The 22,786-nt window shown below is 32.9% G+C and overlaps 3 protein-coding genes across 3 annotated transcripts; all 3 read right to left on the reverse strand.

Annotated features, from left to right (window-relative positions):
• Window positions 1-4,095: 4,095 nt before the first annotated feature.
• Window positions 4,096-7,016, reverse strand: LOC112758466 (putative disease resistance protein RGA1). The gene has a single exon (XM_025807154.3). It carries the CDS (start codon window positions 6,862-6,864, stop codon window positions 4,279-4,281), a length of 2,586 nt encoding a protein of 861 aa, XP_025662939.1. The 5' UTR covers window positions 6,865-7,016; the 3' UTR covers window positions 4,096-4,278.
• Window positions 7,017-8,459: 1,443 nt separating this feature from the next.
• Window positions 8,460-12,720, reverse strand: LOC112758511 (disease resistance protein RGA2-like). The gene has a single exon (XM_025807208.3). The coding sequence runs from the start codon at window positions 11,268-11,270 to the stop codon at window positions 8,682-8,684; it is 2,589 nt and encodes an 862-aa protein (XP_025662993.1). The 5' UTR covers window positions 11,271-12,720; the 3' UTR covers window positions 8,460-8,681.
• Window positions 12,721-16,057: 3,337 nt separating this feature from the next.
• LOC112755350 (disease resistance protein RGA2) lies at window positions 16,058-19,213 on the reverse strand. Its single transcript, XM_025803383.3, has 2 exons — window positions 18,349-19,213; window positions 16,058-18,125 (listed from the first exon to the last, which is right to left on the reverse strand). Exons 1-2 carry the CDS (start codon window positions 19,152-19,154, stop codon window positions 16,361-16,363), a joined length of 2,571 nt encoding a protein of 856 aa, XP_025659168.1. The 5' UTR covers window positions 19,155-19,213; the 3' UTR covers window positions 16,058-16,360.
• Between the last annotated feature and the right edge of the window lie 3,573 nt (window positions 19,214-22,786).

A 22,786-nucleotide genomic window follows, 5' to 3' on the forward strand; every position in this document is an offset into this window, starting at 1 on the left:
TAAAAAATAAACTAAATATTTGAAAAAAAACCTCTAGTTATATATGAAAGCGATATCTTAACATGTATGCAAGAAAATGGATTTGAGGTTTGTATCAGACAGATAATTTGTTATACTCGGTTTAAATCACAGATTGTGATTAAGTACACCATATATAAAACCTTTAATGGTTCCATCTCCAAGTTATAATGTCAATTATAAGGTAATTGGATTGTAAGTAATTTTGAACTTTTCTTAATAATTCATATACAAAGATTTAAGTGTGTAAACTAGAAGAGTTTACATTATTATTCTTAAATTAGATACTTGCATTTGTATAACTTCTGAAATAAAGTAATTAAGTTAAATTATGATTGTTGATAGAGCAATTAAGGTTATGATTAAGCAATCAAATTAAACTATCCATTAAGTCTTCCCTATAGGGCTTGATTTCCACCTCTCTCCATTCATGCAAGCCTTATTTTTATTAATTTATTTATTTATTTTCTCCCCTCTGCAGATCAGACATCACTACTACATATGCAGAAACTCTAACACCTTATTGGATTCTCTGCAATATTGGGAAAGAAAATTTTATTGAATCTCTACAAAGTATAATACTCTTTTTTGTTTTATCGTTTTTAATCTGTTGTTTTCATCTATGTTTTTTTAGTATATAACTAGATTACTAAATGTTTCTAAATAAAAAGAACAATGGGAATAATAAGGAAAAAACCCAATAGAATGCAACATTATAACAAGTGGCATCATCATAATTAATTTAATATATATATATATATATATATATGCCTTCTCTAGTGTGTGCATTTTTTAATCAAAGTATTCATCACAATAATTAGGTACAACATTAACAAATCATGCTTAGTGAAAGAAAAAATTATTGGAAATCAACTTTTAGTTACTTAATATTAATTTTAAAGATTAAGAGTTTATGATTTAAATCTTATAATTTAAAATAAATAAAATAATTTTAAAAATTAATTAATATTAATTAAAAAATTTAATTATCTAACTTTATTCTTAGTGAAAAATCAATATACAATGTGGTGTCAAAAAGCATACTTTAGAAAGCACATTTTGTCCTTTAATTGTTCCCACAAATGTAATCATCGTTGCCTTCATTGATTACTAAACAAGTTACCACTATACTTTGTGCCAGGCATTGTATTATTTAATATAGAAATAGATATAAATATATAAATATGGATATAGATATAGATTCACTACATAAAAGTTTTGTACAAAGTCAATTACAATGAATATGCTTGTGGACCATTGGCCTGCAAATAAAGCGGAGAAAGAGGAAAGGTGTTGATGTTTTTGCTTACAAACCATAATACATATGAAAATTACACCGAAAATTTTGAAAAATTCCAACAAAAAGCAAAGGAAGAATGAGCACAAAAGTGAATTTTATATACATCTATTAATTATAAGGATTTTGATGGATGTAAATATAAATTTTATAATGATTTCTTGATTAATGTTAAAAAAATTTATATCTAAAATACATTTCAATATTATATCCAAAAAAAATTAATACAACCAACAGTTAAACATTTAAGTATATTTTATTTTTGAGACCATTAAATAAGTTTCCTATCATGGTACTAAATTACTAATGTGATTCCTTTTGCTCTTTTGGTCATTTTATGCACAAAGAAACAAAGAACAAAAATAGAAAAAAAAATATGCAAATTAGAAAATTGAATTATTTTTTAGGGATAGTGGGGGCCCTTAAGAATGGGCAGAGGAGGATGCATCTTGAATACAAGTAGGACCAAAAAACAACAAGGGTGTGGCCACCTCTCTATCATATATGAAGAAAATTTAGGTAAGAATGCAACCTTATCTGACCAATTATATTATTGATGCCTACTACTTAGTTTCACTTTTTTTTCCCCATGAATGTTTACTAATAATGATTATTATCACTTGATTTAACTCGTTTACAAATATTACTTTCATAAAAAATAAAAAATACTTAGATGAAATCACTAAGTTGTGCATAGCAAAATCATGCCATGATTATCAGCAAAACGGGTGGTCATCTTTCAATAATAATGAGAATTTTATTAATATATAATTTTAATTTTGATGCCCTGTTTAAAATAATTTTATATGTATATTAAATTATATATTGTTATATCAGCCAAAAAAATATTATATTTTTTATTAAATATATAAATAATTATTTAAAAAAATGAATATAATTAAATAATTATATAAAACATTTTATATTGGCATCAAATTTAAAGCTCTTAATACATAATCCTAAAGATATTTATGGTCATTTATATAAGCATTAGATATCATTGTTAAAGATGCCTAATATTTCATATCTTCAAGAGATAATAAGGATGATAATAGGTTATATACTTATATAAAATATTTATAAATATTATTTATTAATTATTATGACATCATTAACACTATTTATTTATTATGACATCATTAACACAACATAATTCCACAAAAAAAAAAGGGAGAGAAGAGAAATTAGTGAGAGGAACCCTGGCCTCCAAAATAAAATAAGATTTGCACTTTATGAAGACATGACTCCACTCTCCTCCTTTGCATTGTAGCAATAAGCATGTGCATGGATGATGGGGTGTGGGAGAAAGTGATGATCTTGGTGATTTTATTGTCATGCATATGGCCCCATCATCCAAAAAAGTACTGAGAAATAAAAAGCATATGATATGATGGTATCTTATTGTGATTGAGATTGGGCTCTCTCTTTGCTAGACATGCATTATCACCCTTCTATCTATCTTTTCTTGTCTCACCCTCTCCCTCTCTCTCTCTCTCTCTCTCTCTCTCTCTTATTTGGAATTTTCTTAGGTTCCCCAACCCCATATTACTATCTCTTTTTAATTATTGCATGTGAATTGTTTGTTGCCACCCATAAGACATTGAAGAAAAGATTGGGATGCATGTGTTAATCCAATTCTTTAGTAAGTGATAATAGGAATTGAATATTAGTAATTTAATTAAGAAAAAAAAAAGTAAATTTATTAATTAGTTAACACAAAACTGGAAGTTACTCTTTTTTTTTTTTGGCAGTCTAGAAGTGACCAAATTTCATTAGTTTAAACTTTAATGTCTAAAACAATTCAGTTAATTTTGGAATAATCGGTTTAAAATGTAGTTTAACAAAATTGACTAGTAAAATACTATGTAAATGATCTCTTTTCATTCTAATTTCTACCATTAAATTTTTATGCTACTACTATGTTGTATTTTCGAACAATATTCTCAATTCATGCGAAGTAAATTGACACTCCATAGATTACAATAACACCACTTTTTTTTTTTTTTAGGTCATGGCATTAACAGCTCTATGTCTCTCAATTCATTGTACCAATCTTTTTGGTTTTATGCATTGGATCCATAATAATACTAGTGTAAGTCATGGGCCTTTACACTTTCTTTTTTCCTTAACTCTCTGTGGGCTCAGCCTCTAATGAGGAAAAGTTTTACTAAAAATTTATTTTACTTTGAAGAGAGGAAAGACTGAAAGAGATAATTATGATTTAGTAATTATTTACTAAATTTGTTTGTTTGAAGATAATAATTAAAAATGATTAGATAGTTCAATATATTTAATTAAATTAATTAATATAATATATAATAATATTTTAAATATTATTTTCACATAAAACATCATTATGTAACATAGATATAATATCATTATTGGTGACTAATCTATATATTGCATATTTGCATCAATTATTATATCTAAAGACATATAGTTCGAAGTCAAAAGAAGCTATATTTTATATCTAATCAATATTTTGCTATGCTTTTGCGATGCACCTACTCACCTGGTGATCATCACACCAAATAAAATGCTATTGCCAATGAGCTTTAGCTCACATGGCATATTTCCCATTTCTCACTTTAAAGGTCTCAGGTTTAAACCCTATCGGTTGCAAACAAGGAAAAAATGTGGTAAGTGTGTGAAGAATGTGTGGGTGTGTTGTGTACTTAAGATTGTGGGTTATCCAATTCATGGTTCCACAATTTCAATTACCAGTGCTAAGTATTTACTCAAGTATGTTTCAGCAACTTAGATAATGTCAGAGAATTTCATTAGAGACAACACTAAATCAGACTTCATGAATTACCATTTTGAATTACAAAAGAACATACAGAAACTAGCAAAACCACTAAAGACATATAGTTCGAAACAAAACAAGCACAACAGTGTACATTATGGAAACTGATGAAGAAACAGAAGGAAGTTTGACTCCAATCTTCTTCATCTTCCATTAGCTACTCCCATGTGTCCCTAATGTAAGTATGCTTGATGTGAGATATCATGGGCCAGCACTCTCCAACTTGTGGCTCGTATTTTCTATATAACTCACGGCACTTTATGATTCCCAAAACTTGGAGACTAGTTAGTCGGTGGATATCACTGGGAAGAGACTTCAATTTCGGACATTCAGAGATATAAAGAGATTTCAAAGAACTCAGATTCCACAGCCATTCGGGTAGTACCTCCAGCTCGTAGAAGCATGCAATCACCAAAGTTTGTAACGTGCTTGCATATTGTTGGAGAGAATGAGGCAATGTTACCATTCCATAAAAATAAATAGATTTTAACCTCAAGACAGCATTAGTATCCTCCGATCTATCAAGCCAATCTTCATTGGCAATACCGGGGATTACCAAAGTTTCTAACTGAGGAAAATGGTGAGTATCAAGTGGCAAAGACTTTAGATTCGCACAGCCACTAACTTGCAAAGTTCGAAGTGTAGGCAATCTTGTCTCAACAAACAAGGACTCCAAATTATCACAATCTTGGACGCATAAATATTCAAGACGATTCAACTTTGCAATGTCACTCTCTGGCAAGATAGATTGCTTTGTGGTTATCTCCAATCTTTGCAGGCTGATCAACTTTCTTAACTTTTTCGGTAAAGTTTCCAGATTTGAACACCCATCAAGACGCAAAACTTGCAAATTTTGGAGCTTGCAAATAGAACTAGGGAGCCTCTTTATTCTTGTATTATTACAAAGAGAAATAGATCTTAAATGTTTCAACTTACTAATTGACTGAGGCAAAGTCTCACATGTAGAATCACTTAAATCCAAATATCGCAGGTATTTGCAGTTTGACACCCATGCATTCAAGAAAGCTTCACTGGCTCCCACTTCGTTAACTGGAAACAGAATGCTTCTTGCACCTTGTAAGCTTGGCTTGATGGAATTGCAACGCAAACCATTCTCAACAAAAGACAAATGCAGGACGTTTTCTGATATATCCTGAGTGTTTGAACTGACCAATTGGCACACATCTTTTGCAACATATACTGCAAGATCATGCACTAAATCATGTATTAAAAAAAAATAAAAAGAACCACAATCAAAAACGTCATGGAGAAAAGATCTTGCCATTAAGTCTCTCAAATATTGGTGTGCAATGTCTACCATCGATTTATCTTGGCTTTGCAATGAAAGCAAACCTGCTGCCCCCCAAAGTGAAGCAACGTCTAAAGAAATAAATGCATGATTCTTTGGATAAAGGGAGAGCAAAGCAAAACATTGCCTCAAATGGGATGGCATTTCATCATAGCTTAATTTTAATGCAGGTAAGATATCATCCTCTTTTTGCGGCAAATCCCAAATCTCCTTGTCTCTCAGTGCTTCCCACTCTTGTGTCTCGTGTTTGGAAAATAGTGAGCTTCCCAATGTTCTCACAGCTAAAGGAACTCCTTTGCACTTCTCTACGATTTCTCTTCCAATCCTTATCAATTCTGGATATTTTTCCTCTTCGCCTTCTTTAAAAGCCCATCTAACAAACAATCGCAATGAATCCTCGGGAGAAAGACTTTCTAAATTGTGCGAGCAGGCAACAGTACCCATCATGGAAGCGATGGACTGGCTACGTGTTGTGACTATTACTTTGCTTCCTTGAGCACCCACTGAAATGAGATCTTGCAGCTCAACCCATTTAACACGATCTTCATTCCATACGTCATCCAAGACCAGCAGGAACTTTTGATCCTCAAGCATGTTTCTTAGACGATGTTGCAATTGCTCAATCTCTAAGTCTCTTAAGTTTTGTTGGCCCGCAGGAGCATCAGTAGAAGAAGCAAAGTCGCTAGGAGAATTGATGATTTTGATAATCAATGATCTAACATTAAAATCATCAGGAACACTCACCCACATTTTCAATGGGAAAGACTCAGTTACCCTCTTATTACTGTAGACGAGCCTAGCAAGAGTGGTCTTTCCCAAGCCTCCGATTCCCACAATGGGAATAACAGAGATATGTTTAGAGCCACCGTTGTCGTCAAGACTCGGTTCCATCAGGAGCTTCATGATCATTTCTTTATCATGTTCCCTCCCTACGACCTTAGACTCAACAACATGGGAGTAAGTCATCTCCCTTCTATGAACAGCTCGCCTATCAACATCAATTACTTGAAGCCCAAACTTATTCCTATCGGCCGCAACTCTGTCTAATCTCTTCTTAATCTCTTTGATCTGATGACCAAGCTTATAGCGAAAGACAAGTGGATTAGAACTCGAGAAGAAGCGACCTACCTTGTCCTTGGGAGTGCCGTAGTCTCTGACGACTTGCTTGCTCAGTGTTTCACAGTCAACTTCATCAAGAAAGTTCTCAGCATCATAGAAGATGAGTTTGATCTGCTTCAGCCACTCCCGCAGTTCGTGGTTGTGCTCCTGCTTCTGCTCAGCATCCAACAGCACAGCTTTCACATATGAGAGACTGCTTTTCAATTCTTGGAGGTCATCGTAGACACCAACCAGCCGAGACGCTTCTTGGTATGCACGAGAAGCAAGCTTGGCAGCGAGTGATTCAGCGATGCTGAAGATGAATGATTCAGCCATGGTTATCACTTATCACAGAATCAGAAAGAATAGAGATAGCAATAATGGAGATCAGAATAAGGCTGGTAATGTATGTGTTGATGCTAGGGAGTCTTTGTGGCTGTCCTTCTAGTTAACATATCAGACTTTTCCATTTAATTAGATAAGATTGGTGTCTTGTCACATCGTGTAATATTAATTGCAACTAAATACACAGTTGTTAATATTAATAACCATTAAGAATTAAGATCATAGTTAGCTTAGCTTCAACAGTAAAAGTGTAAAACTGCAGTTGCTACTAGTTACCTATCTCCAATGGTGGTTAAGTTGTTTAATAACTTCAACTAACATAGAATAGAATTACGAGATGTCTTTATTCATCATCTCAATGTATATTCAGTTTTCATGAATTCTGAAACCTAGCAAATAACTTCGATCTTTCTGTTCCTCTTGGAATTCTGGCTGCCACTTTTCTTTTCTTTTCTTTGGTGCCTGTAGTTGTACTTCGATCATCAAATAAAATGGAGTGCCTACCATCTAAATTTATTCAGATAATCCAAAATATTTCATTATCAATGATAACTATTTATGCAAATATGTGATTCAACAACGCAATCTAATAATAAACTTCTCATATATGTATGTCCTTCCTTGAGATCATAACTTCATGTCCTATTTAGAAAATTTCAACAAAGACAAACAGTTAAATCGAATGTATTATATTACAAATATGATATAGAGAAAGTACCTCAATTATTACAGTCAGAAAGCAACAAATAAAAATTGAAAAAATCATCCATCGTGAAAGACAGTCCAAAACAAAACAAGAACATTATATATTATGGAAAGTAGTTTTATAAGTAGTGACGATTCATATTAGGGTATGTTTTCTACCTTATATTATTATTGAGGTGTAGGTTTTTTTTTTACTCTATGTAAAATAAATAATTTAACCATACTATTTTTTATCCAAAATTTTGTTTTTGACTAATATTTTATAAATTAGTGTTTACAGTTTACTAACTTAAAATATAAATAAAAATAATTCACTTTTTTTGTAACTATTAGAACGTATATATATTTTTTGTATCTAAATTATTTAATTTTGTTATTAATAAAGTTCTAAGTCATCTTATTCTTATTTTTATGCTCGAAATTTTATGAATTGAAAAATTTTAAGATAGAACATCGATAAATAATGACAATGAGAAAAAGTTTTCCCAAGAGCATCATTGGTGATTCATTCTATAACATACAAACAAAAGAAGCTATCTCCTCTGTTCTTCCAACTTTTCTTCTCTTGTTTTTTGATTTTTCTAATTTCAGCACTGTCAATAGGCCAAAAAAGGCAAAACATATATATAGCAGCACACTTAAATGTGTACAATCGACTTATCAAATTATGTGTAAGCAGTAAGCTTATCACCATTAGCTTTATAAATTACAAGTGATCATCAAATAAAATGGAGTGAACACCAAATTTATTCATTAATTTCATAATATTTACCTACTAATCCTAACTATTTACTCAAATATATGCTTCAACAAGCTAATTGATTTCTCACCTATGTATGTGCCTCATTGAGATTGTAGAGAAATTCAACCGAGACAAGAAGTTAAATAAAATTTATTGAATTACAATCTGATAAAGTACCACAATTATTATGAAAGCAACACACAGAAACTGTGATAATCATCAAAGACATAGTCCAAAATGAAACAAGAACATCATACATTATGGGAACTGGAAAAAATGAAAGATACTTCATAAACATCCGTCATGGACTCATGGTTGTATAGCAATCCTCTTCCACTAGAGATCAATCCACCATCTCCGGCTATTGCAAGATTTGAATATGCTTGATGTGGGATATTTGGTGCCAATACTCTCCAACATGTGGTTGGTACTTTCTGTACAATCTAGGGCAACGTTCGATTCGCAAAACTTCAAGGGCTTTAAGACAGTGGATGCCACTAGGGAGCGACAACAACCTTGGACAACTCCAGATATGAAGAAATTTCAAAGAAGTCATGTTCAACAGCCATTCAGGAAGCGCCTCCAATTCATAGCACCTTAAAAATACCAAAGTTTGTAATGTGTTTGCATATCCGTGGAGAGAACGAGGGAAGTTCACCACCATGCAAAAGAAAAGTGCCTTCAACCTCAAGACAGAGTTCATGTCCTCGTGTCCATCTGACAATTCAAACTTTACACATTCATCGACAACGAATTGCTCTAATTGAGGAAAATGGTGTTTGTCAAGTGGCAAAGACTTCAAATTCTTACACCTCGTAATCCACAAAAATCGAAGGGTAGGCAACTTTACCCCTACAAACGGGGATTCCAGGTTGTCACATTCATAAATATGTAAACGTTCAAGCAAACACAAATTTGCAAGGTCATCCTCTGGCAAGACGAATTGCTTTGTGGTTATTGATATTCTTCGCAGATTGATCAAGTTTCGTAACTTTTCTGGCAAAGTTTGGAGCTCCACACAACCACTAAGATTCAACTCTTCCAAATTTTGGAGGTTGCAAATAGACGCAGGGAGTTTCTTTACTCTTCCGTTATCCCTGAGTGAAAGATATCTTAAATGTTTCAACTTGCTGATTGATCGAGGTAGAATCTCAAATGTAGAATCAGCCAGATCCAAATATCGCAAGTATTTGCAATTTAACACCCATGTAGGGAACAAATCTTCATTATTGTCTCCTATACCTATATGTTCTTCAGTTGGAACTGCAATGGTTCTCACACCTAACAAACTTGGTTTGAAGGATTTGAGAAACATATCAAATTCAAAAAACGATATATGGAGAACATTTTTTGGTATATTTTGACTCTCAGAACTAATTACTAGGCATTCATCTTTTGCAACATATAGTGCAAGATCATGCACTAAATCATGTATATTAAAGTAATAGTGTGTGCCTAAGTCACAAACATTTTCAAGAAAAGATCTCGAAATTAATTCACTTAAATATCGATTTGCAACATCGAATGAAGTTTCATTTTTGCTTGGTGATGGAAGCAAATCTAGTGCACTCCAAAGTGAAAGAACATGACGAGTCTGAAAATCAAAATCCTTTGGAAAAAGTGAGAACATAGAAAAACATTTCCTCAAATAGGATGGCATTTGATCATAACTTAATTTTAGTGCAGGTAAGATGTCATCCTTTTTCTGTGGTAAATTCCAAATCTCATCATCTCTAAGTGATTCCCAAACATTTATGTCATATTTTGAAAATAGTAAACTTGCCAATGTTCTTATTGCCAAAGGAACTCCTCTACACTTCCTCACAATTTCTTTTCCAATTGTGACTAAATTGGGGTGCTTTTCCTCTTCTCCTTCTTTAAAAGCCCATTTAACGAACAAAGATAAGGAATCTTCCAAAGAAAGGCATTCTAAATCGTGAGAAGGAACAGTACCCATCATAGAAGCAATAGAATGACTACGTGTTGTCACTACAATTTTACTTCCATCACCACCGATTCTGATGAGACTTCTAAGTTCAACCCATTTGGCACGATCTTCACTCCATACATCATCCAAGACAAGCAAGAACTTTTGACCAGTTAGCTTATTTCTAAGAAGATATTGCAATTGTTCAATGTCCATGTCTCTCAAGGTTTGTTGGGCCACCAGAGCATCAGCAGAATTAGCACCACTAACAGTAACAGCATTGATGATTTTAATAATCAATTGCTTGATATCAAAGTCATCAGACACACACACCCACATTTTCATCGGAAAAGACTCTCTTATCCTTTCGTCGTTGAAGACAAGCTTAGCAAGAGTGGTTTTTCCCAAACCTCCAATTCCCACAATGGGAATGACAGAGATATGTTTGGAGTCACCATTGTTGTCAAGACTCGGTTCCATCAAGAGCTTTACAATCTTTTCTTTATCATGAGCACGTCCTATGACATCAGACTCAACAACATGGGAGTAAGTCATTTCCCTCCTATGCACAACTCGCCTATCAACATCAATTACTTGAAGCCCAAACTTATCCCTATCAGCTGCTACTCTGTCTAATCTCTTCCTAATATCTTTGATCTGAAGAGCAAGCTTATAACGAAACACAAGTGGATTAGAACTCGAGAAGAAGCGGCCTACCTTGTCCTTGGGAGTGCCATAGTCTCTGATGACTTGGTTGCGCAGTGTTTCACAGTCAACTTGATCAAGCACATTCTCAGCATCATTGAAGATGAGTTTGATCTGCTTCAGCCACTCCCGCAGTTGGTGGTTCTGCTCCTGCTTCTGCTCAGCATCCAACAGCACAGCTTTCACATATGAGAGACTGCTTTTCAACTCTTGGAGATCATCGTAGACACCAACAACCTGAGACGCTTCTTCATATGCACGAGAAGCTATCTTCGTTGCCAGTGATTCAGCAATGCTGAAGATGAATGATTCAGCCATGATGATTATCTAAGAAAATATGAGAGAGTATGGAGAAGATGAAAATGCAAGTATGCAGTGAGAGACTGAGAGTCTTTATAGCAGCGAAGTCTATGAATTATAAGTCAAGATTTAAAATCCAAAGTCTTCGCCAAAGATGAATTAATGTCTGACGCCACGGGTTGGTGGACGGCATAACAACATTGGATGCTAATGATGTTTGTTTTTATTTATTTATCTATTTCACTCGTGTTAAAAAGTTAACCAATCACAAATTTTAAGAGACTAATGTAATTGGCGGAAACACTCCATCACATGAAGCTGCCGATGAATTGCTGATAAGTGTGATTTAAGTAGAAAATGTTTATTTTATATAAACAGTGAGGTTTGTATGAGTGTATGACTCAAATCTGAGATCCTTAACTATTTTTTAATTTCTTTTTTATAATATTTATATCAATGATTTTTATTCCTCTTAAAATGTTAGTCATCTTCATAAATATTTAATTTTCCTATTTATGTGATTTTCCTTTTTTTTTTTCTCTCCTTAGGTACAACAGAAATCTAATATACAAACTATGTTTATTATTGTATCGACTTTGAGTCTACGATAATTCCTGCAAATTATTTTACAATTTTGAGAATTAAGGTCCACCACCACCACAAGTTAAATTATTATGTAGTTGAAAATTATATGAAATAATTAATTTGGGATATTGTTGTTGGTGGGTTTTCAATTAAGTGGGGCTCACAAATTAAATACAAAAACAAAAGAAAGAAACTGGAGAGAAGCTTTTTCAATTGTTTTTGAAAGAAAGAAAGAAATACGAACCAGGTCTCCCGTGTCGAGGGAGAGGAAGAAATTAGATGGAAAAGAGCATGTCATTTTTTATTTGATTAAATCGGTAAACTCAGTTTATTGTTTTATGAAATTTTAGTATGTTATTTTATTTCTGGTATAGAAATGAATATTAAAAGGAAAAGGAATCGCATCCTCAATTGAGAAGGAACAATGGAAATTGGTGTGACAATCTCGAAGAACTTAAAGCTATGGTTATTGAGTTTTTCAAGAACCTTTATTCAGAAGAACAATATCAAAATACAGACTTGGTGACTGGCATGACCTACTCCCCTGTTGAAGACAGCATGAAGAAGGATCTAAAAGCTTTTCCCAGCAGAATTGATATTAAGACAACCCTTTTTAATATTAGATCTTTCAAATCCCCGGGGAAAGATGGTTTCCAAGCTTTGTTCTATAAAGAAAATTGGGAGACGGTGAAGGATTCTTTTTGTCAATACATTGAAATCCTTTGGAGAAATCCCTTGGAAATTAAAAACATCAACCAAACCTTGTTGGCCCTCATTCCTAAGAATTCCCACCCTGAGTTCATATCTCAATTTAGACAGATAGCTTTGTGCAATGTCACCTATAAGTGCATCACAAATGTTAGAAACAAGAGACTGAGAGAGTAATCTGAAAAGTGTATTATTGAGTGTGATCAAATGTACAATATATAAGGGGTATTTATAGGTGCTAAATGAATCAGAGTAATAAAGTCATAGAATCTTACAATTAATATACAGATATACTATATAAATATAGACGATACTAATTGATTCTAATGATTCTCTAACATCCCCCCTCAAACTCAAGTGGGAGCTAAGGATACCAACTTGAATTTTGATAACAAAGTCTGGAAACGAATCGGGTGATGAGCTTTCGTAAAGATATCAGCAGTCTGATCTAGTGTTCCAATAGCAATGAGATGAACAGCATCAATAAGGATACGTTGCCGAACAAAGTAACAATCAATCTCAATGTGTATGGTGCGTTCATGAAACACATCATTATGGGCGATCTGAATAGCACTGCGGTTATCACAAAAAACATCAGTAGGGGACGACTGAAGAGCACCTAGATCTTCGAAAAGCCAACGAACCGAGATAACTTCAACAGTGGTGTCAGCGAGAGCACGGTACTCAGCTTCTGTGCTTGAGCGAGCAGTGAACGTTTGCTTTTTAGCACGCCAAGAAATGAGAGCGTCGCCAAAAAAAACAGTAACCAGTAGTAGAACGACGATCAGTGGGATCACCAGCCCAATCAGCATCGGAGTAAGCTTGAAGAGACAAAGAGGAGTGGGCAGAAAAATAAAGGCCATGAAATAGAGTGCCTTTGATGTAGCGAAGAATGCAAAGAACTGCCGCATAGTGAGTAGTACGAGGAGCTGACAAGAACTGGCTAAGTACATGAACCGGATAGGCGATGTCTGGTCGGGTGACAGTCAAGTAGACGAGACCGCCAACTAACTGCGATAGAGAGTCGGATTATCCAAAATAGTGCCATCCATAGGGGTAAATCGAACATTAGGCTCAAGAGGAGTAGACTCAGTGCGACTATCTGTAATCCCAGCGCGAGCAAAAAGATCTGAAGCATACTTAGCCTGAGAGAGATAGATGCCATCATCGGTGGAGATGACCTCGAGACCAAGAAAATAGCTGAGAGAACCAAGATCTTTCATCTCAAAGGTACGGTGAAGTGAGGCCTTGAGATTAGAGATACCATCAACATCATCCCCAGTAATGATCATGTCATCAACATACAAAAGTAGAAGAACAACTCCATGTTGCTTGTACGAATGAAGAGGGCATTCTCATGAGGGCTAGAAGTAAAACCAAGACTGCATATGGTAGTGCTGAACTTGTCAAACCATTCACGAGGAGCTTGCTTAAGTCCATAAAATGCCTTGCGAAGGAGACAAACCTTATTAGAAGGACAAGGATATCTTGGAGGTGGTTTCATATAGACTTTCTTTTTTAAATCCCCACTAAGAAACACATTCTTCACATCCATCTGACTGAGAGACCATTTTTTAACCGCGGCAATGGCAAGAAGAGCTCTAACAGATGTAAGACGAGTGACAGGAGCAAAAGTCTCTTCATAATCAATACCATACTCTTGCGTACAACCTTGAGCAACCAAGCGGGCCTTATAACGGTCAATAGAGCCATTAGAGCGAGTCTTGATCTTGTATACCCATCTACTGCCAACAACTTCCTGATCAGGGAGGATCAACCAAATCCCAAGTGTGTGCCTTTTCAAGTGCCTATATTTCCTCCTGCATTGCTTGTTGCCAATTCGGGTTTGAGGAGGCTTCTCTGAATGACTTAGGTTCATTTTGATGAAGGATAGTAGAAAAGAAGTGGTAATCAAGAAGATGAGGAGGTGGATTCCTTACCCTAGAAGAACGAGCGGGAGGAGGAGGTATGGCGGTAGGAGCAGGATCATCGTCCGGTCTGGAATCATTGGGAGATGGAGAAGGCAGAAGAACAGGAGGCTGTGGAGGGTCACTCGAGATAGAATCTGTAAAATCATCACTAGGAAAAAGATCAACATTGGGATTAATAAACAGCGGTGACTGAGTAGTAGGAATGGACTTAAAGGACGAGAACCGAGAAAACATGTGGTGCATGCAACAGTAAAAGTGTAAACCTGCAGTCGCTACTAGTTACCTATCTCCAATGGTGGTTAAGTTGTTTAATAACTTCAACTAACATAGAATAGAATTACGAGATGTCTTTATTCATCATCTCAATGTATATTCAGTTTTGATGAATTCTGCAACCTAGCAAATAACTTCGATCTTTCTGTTCCTCTTGGAATTCTGGCTGCCACTTTTCTTTTCTTTTTTGGGTGCCTGTAGCTGTACTTCGATCATCAAATAAAATGGAGTGCCTACCATCTAAATTTATTCAGATAATCCAAAATATTTCATTATCAATGATAACTATTTATGCAAATATGTGATTCAACAACGCAATCTAATAATAAACTTCTCATATATGTATGTCCTTCCTTGAGATCATAACTTCATGTCCTATTTAATTAGAAAATTTCAACAAAGACAAACAGGTAAATCGAATGTATTATATTACAAATATGATATAGAGAAAGTACCTCAATTATTACAGTCAGAAAGCAACAAATAAAAATTGAAAAAATCATCCATCGTGAAAGACAGTCCAAAACCAAACAAGAACATTATATATTATGGAAAGTAGTTTTATAAGTAGTGACGATTCATATTAGGGTATGTTTTCTACCTTATATTATTATTGAGGTGTAGGTTTTTTTTAACTCTATGTAAAGTAAATAATTTAACCATACTATTTTTTATCCAAAATTTTGTTTTTGACTAATATTTTATAAATTAGTGTTTACAGTTTACTAACTTAAAATATAAATAAAAATAATTCACTTTTTTTGTAACTATTAGAATGTATATATATTTTTTGTATCTAAATTATTTAATTTTGTTATTAATAAAGTTCTAAGTCATCTTATTCTTATTTTTATGCTCGAGATTTTATGAATTGAAAAATTTTAAGATAGAACATCGATAAATAATGACAATGAGGAAAAGTTTTTCCAAGAATATATTTTACTATGAGGAGAGGAAAGTAACAGATGCACAAATCCAAAGCAGTAATGCACACTGATAATAGCATCATTGCGGATTCATTCTATAACATACAAACAAAAGAAGCTATCTCCTCTGTTCTTCACAACTTTTCTTTTCTTCTTGTTTTTTGATCTTTCTAATTTCAGCACTGTCAATAGGCCAAAAAAGGAAAAACATATATAGCAGCACATTTAAATGTGTAAAATCGACTTATCAAATTATGCGTAAGCTTATCACCATTAACTTTATAAATTACAAGTGATCATCAAATAAAATGGAGTGAACACCAAATTTATTCATTAATTTCATAATTTTTAAATACTAATCCTAACTATTTACCCAAATATATGCTTCAACAAGCTAATTGATTTCTCATATATGTATGTGCCTCATTGAGATTGTAGAGAAATTCAACCGAGACAAGAAGTTAAATAAAATTTATTGAATTACAATCTGATAGAGAAAGTACCACAATTATTATGAAAGCAACAAACTGACGCTGTTAATCATCAAAGACACAGTCCAAAATGAAACAAGAACATCATACATTATGCACACTGGAAAAATGAAAGATACTTCATAAACATCAGTCGTGGTCTCGTGGTTGTCATAACAATCCTCTCCAACTAGAGATCAATCCACCATCTCCGGCTATTGGAAGATTTGAATATGCTTGATATGGGATATTTGGTGCCAATATTCTCCAACATGTGGCCGGTACTTTTTGTACAATTTACGGCAACCTTCGATACGCAAAACTTCAAGGGCTTTAAGATGGTGGATGCCTTCAGGGAGAGACAACAACCTTGGACAACCCCAGATATGAAGAAATTTCAAAGAAGTCATATTTAACAGCCATTCAGGAAGCTCCTTTAGCTCGTAGCACCTTAAAAACACCAAAGTTTGTAATGTGTTTGCATATCCGTGGAGAGAACGAGGGAAGTTCACCATCATGCAAAAGAAAAGTTTCTTCAACCTCAAGGCAGAGTTCATGTCCTCATGTACATCGGACAATTCAAAATTATCACATTCATCGACAATGAATTCCTCTAATTGAGGAAAATGGTGTGTGTCAAGTGGCAAAGATTTCAAATTCTTGCACCTCATAACCCGCAAAAATCGAAGGGAAGGCAACTTTACCCCTACAAACGGGGATTCCAGGTTGTCACAACCATAAATGTCTAGAGATTCAAGGGAACACAAGTTTGCAATATCACTCTCTGGCAAGACAGATTGCTTTGTGGTTATCGACATTCTTTGCAGATTGATCAAGTTTCTTAATTTTTCTGGCAAAGTTTGAAGCTCCACATAGCCACGAAGATTCAACTCTTCCAAATTTTGGAGGTTGCAAATAGAAGCAGGGAGTTTCTTTATTCTTCTGTTATTCCCAAGTGAAAGATATCTTAAATGTTTCAACTTGCTGATTGATCGAGGTAGAATCTCAAATGTGGAATCACCCAGATCCAAAAATCTCAAGTATTTGCAACTTAATACCCATGTAGGGAACAAATCTTCATTATTGGCTCCTATACCTACAATAGTTCTCACACCTAACAAATTTGGTTTGAAGGATTCGAGAAACAAATCAAATTCAATAAAAGACAGATGGAGAACATTTTTTGGAATACTTTGACTATCAGAACTAATTACTAGGCATTCATCTTTTGCAACATATAGTGCAAGATCATGCACTAAATCATGTATATTAAAGTAATAGGATGTGCCTAAGTCGCTAACATTTTCAAGAAAAGATCTTGAAATCAATTCACTCAAATATCGGTTTACAACATTTTGTGAAGTTTCATTTTTGCTTGATGATCGAAGCAAACCTAGTGCACTCCAAAGTGAAAGAACGTCACCAGTCTGAAATTCAAAATCCTTCGGAAAAAGTGAGAACATAGCAAAACATTTTCTCAAATAGGATGGCATTTGATCATAACTTAATTTTAGTGCAGGTAAGATGTCACCCTTTTTCTGTGGTAAATTCCAAATCTCATCATCTCTCACTGATTCCCAAACATTTATGTCATATTTTGAAAATAGTAAACTTGCCAATGTTCTTATTGCCAAAGGAACTCCTTTACACTTCCTCACAATTTCTTTTCCGATTGTGATTAAATTGGGGTGCTTTTCCTCTTCTCCTTCTTTAAAAGCCCATTTAACGAACAAAGATAAGGAATCTTCCAAAGAAAGGCATTCTAAATCGTGAGAAGGAACAGTACCCATCATAGAAGCAATAGAATGACTACGTGTTGTCACTACAATTTTACTTCCATCACCACCGATTCTGATGAGACTTCTAAGTTCAATCCATTTGGCACGATCTTCACTCCATACATCATCCAAGACAAGCAAGAACTTTTGACCAGTTAGCTTATTTCTAAGAAGATACTGCAATTGTTCAATGTCCATGTCTCTCAGGGTGTGTGTGGTTGGAGGAATTATAAATAATTCTTAGGAATTTTAAGATGGGAATATCATATTCCCATGTTTGGTTCAAAGTTTGAAAAGCTATTCCTAAATAAGTTTGATTCCAGGGAATCAAAATACCATCATTTCAATTCCCACCTTCCCCTTGGGTATCTTTAATTCCCATGGGAATGGAATGTTTGTAACAAAGTAATACTTGAACTACACACACTCTCAAAGTTTGTTGGGCCACCAGAGCATCAGCAGAATTAGCACCACTAACAGTAACAGCATTGATGATTTTAATAATCAATTGCTTGATATCAAAGTCATCAGGCACACACACCCACATTTTCATCGGAAAAGACTCTCTTATCCTTTTGTCGTTGAAGACAAGCTTAGCAAGAGTGATTTTTCCCAAACCTCCAATTCCCACAATGGGAATGACAGAGATATGTTTGGAGTCACCATTGTTGTCAAGACACGGTTCCATCAAGAGCTTTACAATCTTTTCTTTATCATGAGAACGTCCTATGACATCAGACTCAACAACATGGGAGTAAGTCATTTCCCTCTTATGCACAACTCGCCTATCAACATCAATTACTTGAAGCCCAAACTTATCTCTATCAGCCGCGACTCTGTCTAATCTCTTCCTAATATCTTTGATCTGAAGAGCAAGCTTATAACGAAACACAAGTGGATTAGAGCTCGAGAAGAAGTGGCCTACCTTGTCCTTGGGAGTGCCATAGTCTCTGATGACTTGCTTGCGCAGTGTTTCACAGTGAACTTGATCAAGCACGTTCTCAGCATCATAGAAGATGAGTTTGATCTGCTTCAGCCACTCCCGCAGTTCGTGGTTGTGCTCCTGCTTCTGCTCAGCATCCAACAGCACAGCTTTCACATATGAGAGACTGCTTTTCAAGTCTTGGAGATCATCGTAGACACCAACCACCCGAGACGCTTCTTCATATGCAAGAGAAGCAATCTTCGTTGCGAGTGATTCAGCAATGCTGAAGATGAATGATTCAGCCATGATGGTTATCTAAGAAAATATGAGACAGTATGGAGAAGATGAGAATGCAAATATGCAGTGAGAGACTCAGAGTCTTTATAGCAGCCAAGTCAATGAATTATAAGTTTTAAAATCCAAAGTCTTCGCCAAAGATGAATTAATGTCTCACGCGGTCACGCCACGGGTTGGTGGAAGGCATAACGGCATTGGATGCTAATGATGTTTGTTTTTATTTATTTATCTATTTCACTCGTGTTAAAAAGTTAACCAATCACAAATTTTAAGAGACTAATGTAATTGGCGGAAACACTCCATCACATCAAGCTGCCGATGAATTGCTGATAAGTGTGATTTAAGTAGAAAATGTTTATTTTACATAAACAGTGGGGTTTGTATGAGTGTATGACTCAAATCTTAGATCCTTAATTATTTTTTAAATTTTTTTTATAATCTTTATATCAATAATTTTTATTCCTCTTAAAATTTTAGTCATCATCATAAATATTTAAATTTTTCCATTTATGTGATTTTTTTTTCTCATTGGATACAACAGAAATCTAATATACAAACTATGTTTATTATTGTATCGATTCTTTGAGTCTCCGATAATTCCTGCAAATTATTTTACAATTTTGAGAATTAAGGCCCACCACTACCACCACAAGCTAAAATATTATGTAGTTAAAAATGATATGAAATAATTAATTTGAGGCATTGTAACGTAACGCCTTGGGGTGTGTTTGGGAAACCCGTTGGAAGGGAAGAACGTTTAAGTTTCTTGAAAGCTTCAACTTTTGGTTTGGCAAATTTTTTTTCTCTTGAACGCAGAAGTGATTTTGCTGCCAAAACCACGTTTACAATAAGCAACTATTTTTAGCTTCTGCGTTTTCTTAACGCGCTTTTGGCCATAGATACTAACCTTTTATTTACCTTTTACCAACTTTATCCTTCATATATGTTATTGTATTATTTATAAAATTCTTGTTATTTCTATTTATATGAGTTCTATTTTTCTATTATTTATTATTTTTATTTTTTTCAATTGTTTGTTTGACATTATACACTTTTATAATTGTGATTTTTGTATATTATGTTTGTTATTATCTTTTTATAATATAATTTATTGATTCTATTAGATAAAGTAAATTAAATAAAAAATTAACTATAAATAATAATAATAGTAAAAAATTATAACATACTAAAAAAAGAGTACTAAAAATACTAAAAATATATTATATAAAAAGATCATCAAAAACTTTTAAATTTGTTTCAATCACTATAAAGTAAATATTTAATTTTTTTTATTATTTTCAGTACTCTCTTTTATAATTGTAATTCTCATATACTATGTTTTAGTGTAATTTTTATAATATAGATTATGATTCCATTAAAAAAGATAAATTAAATAAAAAATTAATCATAGATAATAATAAAATTATAAACGTTGGCTTCCAAATTAATATTAAGAATAAGATTATTGAGAGTACTAGAATAAGAGTACGATATAAAAAATACTAAAGTAACATTTAATATTTAAAAAATGTAACATATTTGATTATATATATATATATCTAAAATTTATATTTTTTATTTTTATTTAAAAATATATTTTATCTATTTTTATATGTTATTTTTATTTTAGTAAGTAGATATTAATTTTATTATAAAATTAACTAATAAGATCTATTTAAATATCTAAATTAAAATAATAGAATAATATAAAAAAATTAAGTTGATGTCCATTTTAGTAATTTTTTATCTAGAAGTGATTTTGAATGGTATAAGCCAAACAATATTTATTTTACTATAATCCATTTTGATACAAAAATTACCAAACATAAATCACTTTAACACAAACTTACTTTTGATCAAAATCAAGTTTGCAAAATCAATTCTATGCAAACTCCCGTTTGCAAACTGTAATCCAAACACACACTTAGTTGAGATAATAAGATAAGAAAAATTGTCCAAATGATTTATTTTTTAGGCACATAAGTACTATCTATAGAAGACTACTATTTGTCTAATTAATATTTATTGTAGAAATACTTTTTATCTTATTCAAAAACATATATACACCACTGTTATTTAATTTGGTATTAAGGCATAGTGTGGAATAAATTATGTATGTATGTGTTATGTCACTGTTATAGTTTGAAGGAACATTAAAAATTAGGCAATTGGAGACATAATAATATTATCTTCTACTTGTCCTCTTGGACACGGAAACAACAATAAAAAAATGTTAAAATTATGAGAAAAAAGTAAATGCATTATTGTTGTTGTTGTTGTAATGTAAAATATAAGTAAGGACCTAGAAGAACTTGATGATGTTGCTGACTCCAAAGACTCTGCCAGCATGGTGAACTTGGCAGGTTCAGTTGGCGAGGAAGAAAGGATGAAAGATCATATAAATAAGAAAAATAAATAATTAGAAAAATGACCAAAAATTTAAAAGGAGTATAAATAAATAAATAATGAAAGATATATTTGTATTTTTATTAAAAAATTTAATTTTTTTTAATATTATAAACATTAATTCTTTTTTATTCTTCAGGCCTCAAGCACAAATTTAGCCAACTAAAATCCATTACCATTACTTTCAACTAAATACACAGTTGTTAACATTAATAACCATTAAGATCATATATAGTTAGTTAACCATTAAGAATCAAATGGCAGTTTTGGACTACTATGCTCAGTTTGAGCTTATGTTAACCATCAAAAAATAAAATAAAATGGCAGTTGTTAGTAGTTACCTATCTCCAATGGTAGTGAAGTTGTTCAGAACTAATTAATATAGAAAATAATTAGGGCTGCGTTTGTTTTTGAAGATAGGATAGGATATGATACTAAGACAGAGATAATAGAATAGAGATACTAAAAATTATTTTTTTTGTATTGTATTTGGATACAATGGATAAAACACTAATGTCCTGTATTATGTTTGGATAGACATGGACAAAACTAAGATATTATACGAAATGAATAAAATAGTCATGTAATTCCAAATTTTTTACATCAAATACAAATTAATTTAATAAAAAATAAGAGTATGTAGGAGTACAAAAAATTACAAGAAAAATTGGTCTATAAACCAATAAGATAAAAATGATATTAAATTAACAAAATTAAGCATAAATAAAGTAACATAAAGCAGAAAAGTGAATTAAGTCTCCATTAATACAGCATACCATAAAGAAGAAAATGAACGATAAAAAAGAATAAATTAATTATCCCAGTCAAGTAAGAAATTCAACCAAAAAAGAGAATATCTGAAAAAAACGAAGAACTATGATGTAAAGAAGAAGCTAAAATTAGAAAAAATAAGAAGAGATAATAGTAGAATAATAAAAAATATCTACTGATAGAAAGAAAAAAAATTTTGATAAAAAAATCCGTGTCTACCTTTTTAAATCATGTGTCCATGGTTGTCTTTCGTAAAGGAGTGGATACAAAAATATAAAATAGTATATTAAAAACAATGTGTTTTGTGTCTCTTGCTTCCAAACACGTTTTAAATATTTGTTGCGTCCTGTTTTCAAAAACAAACGCTACCTAAGATTTATTCGTCATCTTAGTGTATTGTTCAGTCGTAGAAAATAACCTATCTACTCTGTTATCCAACTTTTTCTCTTCCGCTTGTTCTTCAA

Source organism: Arachis hypogaea, chromosome 16 (genome assembly GCF_003086295.3).
Source record: "Arachis hypogaea cultivar Tifrunner chromosome 16, arahy.Tifrunner.gnm2.J5K5, whole genome shotgun sequence".
Classification (NCBI taxonomy): domain Eukaryota; kingdom Viridiplantae; phylum Streptophyta; class Magnoliopsida; order Fabales; family Fabaceae; genus Arachis; species Arachis hypogaea.

What these genes read in the sequence shown, in the direction of transcription:
- LOC112758511 (XM_025807208.3), bottom strand. Translation starts at nt 11,270, where the DNA reads ATGGCTGAATCATTCATCTTCAGCATTGCTGAATCACTGGCAACGAAG.
- LOC112758466 (XM_025807154.3), bottom strand. Translation starts at nt 6,864, where the DNA reads ATGGCTGAATCATTCATCTTCAGCATCGCTGAATCACTCGCTGCCAAG.
- LOC112755350 (XM_025803383.3), bottom strand. Translation starts at nt 19,154, where the DNA reads ATGGCTGAATCATTCATCTTCAGCATTGCTGAATCACTCGCAACGAAG. An exon ending in GCCCAACAAACTTTGAGAGT is followed by an intron (nt 18,126 to 18,348) that starts GTGTGTAGTTCA and finishes ACACACCCTGAG; the next exon opens with AGACATGGACATTGAACAAT.